Source organism: Cryptomeria japonica, chromosome 2 (genome assembly GCF_030272615.1).
Source record: "Cryptomeria japonica chromosome 2, Sugi_1.0, whole genome shotgun sequence".
NCBI classification, from domain to species: Eukaryota; Viridiplantae; Streptophyta; class Pinopsida; order Cupressales; family Cupressaceae; genus Cryptomeria; species Cryptomeria japonica.
Window position 1 is genome coordinate 610,064,154 of NC_081406.1, and position 7,905 is coordinate 610,072,058.

Here is a 7,905-nt window from a genome sequence, read left to right on the forward strand (position 1 = left end):
AAGACCTTGATTATCCATGACTGTTTCCCATTTATAATCTGGTAATTTTAAAACCAAGCTTCCATCAGCCTTTATTCTTTCAATAAATTTTAGAAATAAACATTTAAACCCATGTTATTGGATGGTTTTAAGTTTTAAATATTTTCACCATGCTAAAACCTAAGACACACGGTACCAAAGTATGCCCCACAGATTTCTTCACATGATCTGGTCCTAGCGATGTCATATATCCTTATTTCAGATTGTATAATAGGACATTAGGTCTCCTAATGACTCTTTCGCAACCTACCTGGATACATGCAAATACATGGTCTGCATCCATTTACCTGTCAATATCTAGGGAAAATTTATTATTTTTATTGCCTTCCACCAAATTGCCTTATATAACTGGTGCGGGGGCTATGCAAATTCATTCCATATTATGTGGAAGCAATCTAAACCATCCCATGAAACATTTAAAATTTTAAATAAACGTTGACTGTATGATTTTCAGTTTCAGCAGCTTGTCAATACACTAAATGTTCAGCCACAAAGGAACCAAGGTATTACATACAGATTTCTTCATATGATCTGCTGCAAGCAATGTCTTGTCTGTTTATTGAATGATAAGACATAAGATTTTCTGACTCTTTTTGTAAGCTATCAGGAATCAGGATAACTGTAAATGCATGGTCTGCATCTAGTACATGTCACTATCTAGTTTTGAGAATTCATCGATTTTACTGCCATTCACCAAAGTGCCGAAAGTAACTGGTACAGAGACAATGCAGATTCGTTCCACATTGTTTCAAAGCACCTACACCATCCTGTATTCTATCATTTAAACCACTTTAGGAATTTCTCTTTCTTATTCCTCACACGAAAGCATGACCATGTGGTAAAGGCATACCAAAACCATGGCCGTGTAGTAAAGCCACATCAAGACCCTAATCAGCTATTTTATATTAAAATCCTTGAAATATGGTCAAAAATAAAATATTTTCTAGACATATGTACCAAAATATAAATTATAATATATCCAATGGTCATCAAACATAGAAAGAACAACAGGAAGAATGTTTTATTGGGTGATGGCCATTATCAATATTTTGTTGTTACTATTCAGTACAGATACTGGTCAAGCTCCACTGTAAATAAATGACTATTGCAGTGGAAAAAATCAACCAACACATCTGCGTCCAACCCTTTCCACTTAAACTTATAATAATTCCTAACTACAGCCATTTCTTCACTGTCCTCAGAAGAACAAAACAACATTTTACGCAGACTTCAAATTTACCTGCTTGAATGAACATTCATCCTTTCGATTATTCCATTCCAATTGTTTGAAACTTTTGCTTCTCAAAAACATTAAACTATTTGTGACCACAACCATAGCTGTATAAATCAATGAACGATAAAATAGGTTTCAGTAAGTCGAGTAAGACTAATTAAGATAGAATATCAAGCTTGACATAGAAGTAAACAGTTTTTCTTTTTGAAGGTAGGTTAGGGAGTCCAGATTTTGAATGGTAAAATAGAACGCATGATCTTCATAATTCATACATAATAAAAAAAATGAATTTTAGATGCTGAAAGTTCAGATTTACCTCAGCCCTTGAAGAATTAAATAAATATAGGTAGATCTAGGGCTTTAAAAACTCCCGACTGCTCACATTAAATTCTTTACAATCAAATCGAATTCTCATGGCCTGTGAAAAAATATTGCTCTCCACATGGAAAATGAGCTTAATGAATTTTCCTATCATCTATATTCTTTGCCAGATCTCTTTACCATCTAAATTGAAGAACAGATTTAAATAAATGTATTTTTCTCCTCTTCACCTAAAAAAAGATTTAAGCACTGCAAAACATTCTTGAACCACATGTTGAAAATGTAAGGGCAGTGGTGAAAGAGCTGAGTTGTTATCAACCATCTCTGTACCCTCACTCAACTTGGCATAAGATTCATTCTACGTGTTAAATTTTGCCTATCAGGAAGTGTCAAGCTTTACTTTCAGCAGCAAGCTTCTTTCGTTGGTAGTGCTCTGCAACCTTGTAATCCACCACTTCTCTAAAAAGGTTGGCATCAAGAACACAATCGAAACTACCATAGACAGCAGCTTGCACACTGGCCATCATCTTCGCTATTTCTCGGCCAGAGAATCCTTCAGTTTTGACAGCAACCTCACGGAGAACATCTTCTGATATACCCTTTATCTCTATCTTTTGTTGCCTACCCTTAAAGAAAGATGCCCATCTAGTTCTAGTACTGCCTGCCTGTGCAATGTACTTCTCCAAATATAGTTTTAATAACTTAAGCCGTTCCTCTTCTCCTGGAAGAGCGAACTCAAGAACCTCGTCAACACGATCAGTAACAGCTGAATCAAGATCACCTGGCCGATTTGTTGCAGGAGCAAGCACTATGTCTCTGGATTGATCCCCAGTACGATATAAAAGTGCATTAAGAGCACTCCGCTGAGCTTCACTCATATGAGTGTTATTGCGTCTGCATCAAAATAATATTGGCATGAATAAATTTCAAATATGTAAGGCAACAGAAAGCTCTGATGAAAAGTTACAACCAACAGCATTGTAGTACATGTAACAAACTAAACTTCAAATGCTCATAGCATTTTAAACCAAATTGTGCAACTCTTAAGTTAGAATCTAAACCCGTTAATCTTAGTTCATACTTTAGAACATGCTTCTGGCATTCAAAGAAGAAAGATGCCTAAATTCTATAAACATGAATGAAAAATTTAGGTAATTTCCATTAATTCAAGATGCAGACTTAAGATTTGTCAACCATTACAAGCAATAACAAACATAAATACAGGTATATGAGCAAGCCCATAGCCAATAGAACAATATACATAACAAGTTTAATACAGCCCTCTCATTAGCAAACCCAAACCTCAAAACCAAGACACCAGAATGAACTGCAATCAATCAATCAGGTAAGAAGGCAAGACAACTACTGAAATTCTGATTCAAGAACATAGCATTGAGGAGAAGGAAAGCATAATGCATCAATCCATGCAAGGACAGCCAACTCTCTCTGATGGGAAAATTCATTCAGCTCAGATTGGTAGTACAGATAAACTGATAGTGAGTGCATTGCCCTAGAAACTTTGCAGCACGCCAGGCAATATCCCTTTATAATTTACTCAAGGACTTGTACACTTGTATAAGAAACCCCAGATAGGCAGTGAAAGATTGTAACATGTGATAAAAATAAATAAAATAAAACTACCTTCTTTAGCAGGGTGGTTGTATGAGTATCCAACAGACCACAACAGACCATGACTAATTACAGTCATTTAACTATGGGCATTATAGACTCAAATTTTTAAAAATCAGTTCAACATTGTCTAAACACCTAGCAGCTAAATACCACCATCCACGTGTGTTCAAACACAGTCTAAAACTCTAAATGATTAAGCACTCAAGGTCACAAATTTTAAACTAAAATACCACAAATGCAGAATATAGAAGATAATGGTAGAAGCTACAAGAGAGTGGAAGGCCAAATGAAATGAGATACTGTCAAAAAGAAAAAGAAAGATGGAACAGATGCATGCAAGTGCACAGCTATGGAAATGACAAAACTACCTAAAGATGATCATTGCATGGTTGTGGAGCTGAAGAGCTAGCAGAAGCCTGAGGACCAAGATGATGCTGAAGTGCTATACAATCAAGTTAGAAGAAAGGTTCTCAAGGAAATAACATCACCAAATCTGATCGAAGAAAATGCCACATCAACATGCCATGCAGAAATAGATTAGTTAGAAGATAAAAGATTCTCCTTCACAGTCAAGATATATCCCTGAAGATTTGTAATAAGATTCCACTTCTATCTCAGTAGTTAAAATGCCTGCTGCTTGCTGTGAACTGTTAAGTATTCAAATTTCAAACGATGCTTCAATATTTCCCATGCATTCAAAAACATGAGGCAAAAATATTGCAGCTTTAAGCCATTTTTGAAAATTAACAAAAAATCAAGGAAATATATATTCTTTTCCTGTTAAGCTAAAATAAACACATTTGTTGTATTAGCAGCACAAAAATATTTCAAAAAAGTACAGTTTCATGGATCTGATGAGGATGCATATGGAAATGTCATAAGCAAAGAGCAGATTGCCACATTTGATATGAGTTCCTTCAAAATCCCAATGTTTATTATTTGTTGATAATGCATGAAGATCACCTGCCCTGAATAAAATAAAGTTATTCTTCGAAATCATTTTCATAGGTAGATGTTCCACAAAATCTAGGCCGAGTATCCAAAATGTGCTTGGTGGTTAATCATAAGTAGTGGTATCCTTAGAAGGTTGCCTAATGGCTTAAATTATTTTTTTATTAGACAAGAATCTTTAAAGCCATGTGGGCGAAGACAAAGTTTTGGTAGCACTCTATATGGAATTAGGACTTAGGAAGATGGTTCTGTTAATCAGAGGGGTCTTATCTATTTTTTGCAAAGAGGAAGGGAATGGGGATTTAGACTCACCACTAATGGCATTGTCTTGTGCTACATCTTGAGTTGGCTCCTTCCCTTTTCCCTTTTTCTTCTTAGGTTTTGTTTCCTTTCTATATTCTTCTTTGTCTTTCTCCCCTTGCTCTTTCTCTGGCTCCCCTACTCTAGTATCTAGTGCAAAGCCATCTCCACAAGTTTTCTTGGGATCTTGATCCCTTCCTGGTGGCTATCCATCTGTTGGCAACAATGCAACAAACTAAGAGGGGGGTGAATCAGTTTGCTCATAAATTTACTTTTCTCAAACACAATTTCAGATCTGATAATTAACAATGAAAGCACAAATCAACACCACATCAATAACACACATAACCCCAAGATTTTTGCTATGGAAAACCCAGTTAAGGGAAAAATCAAAATGGGAACCTACCCACAATGAGATAATACAATGTTAGAAGTATATGAAATATTACAATGGGGAATGTACATGCATTCAGGAACATTGCCTAGATCTCACTGCTCAAATCACATAACAAGAAGGGCTACAACCCTTTGGAAGACTCGTTGTCTTACAAAAACATTTGGATTACATCCGGAAGATCATGAACTGGTAGAAGATCATCTCCTCATGTCTGGTTACAGTTCAAGTTAAGCACATAGTCTGATCTACTCTACCACACTTCTTCATACTTCTAAAAGATCAAAACACTTTCTTGCACACTTATCTAATCACACACATTTGGATACACTTGCAGATACCACACAGATACATCTCACATATTACTATTATATATATTTATACAAATCATCAACCTATATTTCAAGGTCGGCTCAACACTCATCACAAATTACAAGATCATAACCACACATGCTACAACAATTCATACGGACCTAAATCAACACCTCGAACATAAAACACCTCCAATAATTTTGCCTCAATCATCTGCAACACGCTACAATGATCTGGTCGGCCAAGAACATCGCATAACACAAACATATTGAGGAACCTATCAATAAAGTGCACAACGATCAATGTGGACCATCAACACCGATAGAACACAATCTAGAAACATCCACAAGCATCATGAATTACCACAACAACAACTACAACATTAACACTTACTAGAATCTTCATCATCATTATATCGAACCTCAAGAACACTCACTAACCTAACTGTCAAACTGAAAGATTCACTTGCGTACCTCCAAATCATGAACCATCTAAATTAAGGACACATATGAATGTTCAAAACACTCTGCCAAATCTATAAACCAAGATATTGCAATGCAGAGAAAAATACAGAACACTGAACAACACAAAAAACTGAGAAACCAACCATGATACCGGATCCCATAACTTGATCAAATCATCATGCGAGCCATTGAAACTTTAGCCGAATCAACTAGTGATACTTATCTCAAAACCCTTTAATCTGTAACAACTCATCTGCAACACACTGGCCAAACCAACTGATTTAATCTGATTGCAACATTAGAATACACAGAGAAATATTTTGACATCAATGATAACACATCATTCCAGCAAACTTCTCAACAATATCCAACACCATCTCCATTTCCTCTTGGATTACATGGGGGTAGTGTTTGTGCAAGTGGTTCTATGGAAGATGGATTTACATTGCTAGTGTTTCTCTATCTTGTTGACTTTTTTTTGATATTGGGATAGTCTTTGAGACATCACCCTTCTTTTGGCAACCCAAACTTGAGTCCTCCTTAGGACGATAATAGTCCTTCTATCCAAGTCATCCTCTTCGAGTAGATTCCATTCTATTGGGTTTAGGGGCTACATCTGTACATGAGAAACATAGATAGGGTTAGTCATATCATATCTTTCATCAACAACACCATTGGCATCCAACTCAAGCTTGTAATCATTTATTTATTTCAAGGTCATTCTTGACCAATCCCTTCTTCCCACTTCAAGGTCACCTATGAAATCTTCCTAGTAGTCTTCCAACTAGGCCATGTGATTGAAGGACCTACCTAAATTCAAATTATCCTTTACAAAATATTTCCTATCAAATTTTAGCCTCATGGTAGCATAAGTGTCCAAATCATATTTCTCTATTACCTTCACAATGTTTAAGGCATTCGAGTGTGTTTTGCAACAATACATCCCTAGAGTGATCAAAAACTAGATGTTGATTTTCCCTCTTGATATATCTTTTAATTGCTTCACAAATCTATCTACAGAGTTCAATCATGATGAACTTATCCTCTACATACCTGGGCATATTTAAGCAGAAACCATCAAAACCCCCTACCTTTATTTAGGTGAATGTAGGAAACTATAGGAAGTAACTACCATACCAAAGTGGTTTATTTTAGTGAAATCCTCCATTTTGGATGGCCTTGCAACTCCATTACCAACCTCATAGTAAATGCGCTATTCACCTTTCTAAATTTTGCATAACTCTTATTCAACTACATGTCAAGGTAGAAGTCATATATTTGAATGTTATTATCAAATTCCTCCACAAAATCAAAGCCCGCCCAATGTTGGGTGTAAGATAAATAAAATATCAAATAAGAGGACTTGTAGAAAAATATATTTAGCCTAAACTAAGTTATCATGGCATGTAATTGATCACTAATTAATCCTTTTCAATCTAAATATGATTCTCCAACACTAATAACTTGGATGAAGAAAAATATCCATTTGTCCAAATTGAAGGCATCTTCATCCCCTTGAAGTCTATGTAACAAGACAATGATGTCTGCATTTTCTCCTTTTAAAAAGGATTTTTGAATGGTTTTAGATAATTTGGATTTTCCTTTCCTAGGCATAGCGAACCACTCTTTTGTGAACACATTTTTATAATAACCCGTTTTGGTATTTAACTCACACCAAGACAATGTAAATACCTAATTACATACTTTTCTCTGCTTGAGAGCCAAAAAAAATTTTGAATTGTATCTTTGTTGAGAGTTATGATAACCATATTGTCTTGTGTCTTAATCTCCCTAATTTTGGGGTCATATCAGTTGATGCATTCTAACACCAATTCTATGCATTGTACAACAATTGGGATGACAGTTCCTTCATGCAACTATTGTTTGCTAACCTTTGTGTGATTGGGTGTCGGCTGTGATTTCCTGGTCTTTTCTAAAATTGATTCAAATATATGTGACACAATTATGTGTCCCCTATCTCTGGTTGTGAGAATTTGAGCCTGTTTAGGTGCTTGTACCCTAAATACTTAAAATTCATGCTTTTCAACTTTAAATGCGACCCACAACAATAATTCAACTAAAAAACCCCTTCTTATCTTAGATTTATTTTTTAATTCTTCATATATAAACTCTTTTTCAAGACAACTAGCTACTTAGTAGTCATGAGAATTTGACCTCTCTACAACAATGGTGGTGCCTTTGGTTGTTTGTTGTGCTCTAATATTTTTTCTTACTTCTCTTCTTGGTATCATGAATTT

General features: G+C 35.4%; 1 protein-coding gene across 1 annotated transcript; it reads right to left on the reverse strand.

Annotated features, from left to right (window-relative positions):
- Positions 1–1,576: 1,576 nt before the first annotated feature.
- On the reverse strand, positions 1,577–2,493 carry LOC131043744 (uncharacterized; the record flags this gene model as incomplete). The annotated part of the gene is made up of 1 exon (XM_057976975.2): positions 1,577–2,493. A coding segment is annotated over one exon (510 nt), but the record flags the coding sequence as incomplete, so codon positions are not given.
- Between the last annotated feature and the right edge of the window lie 5,412 nt (positions 2,494–7,905).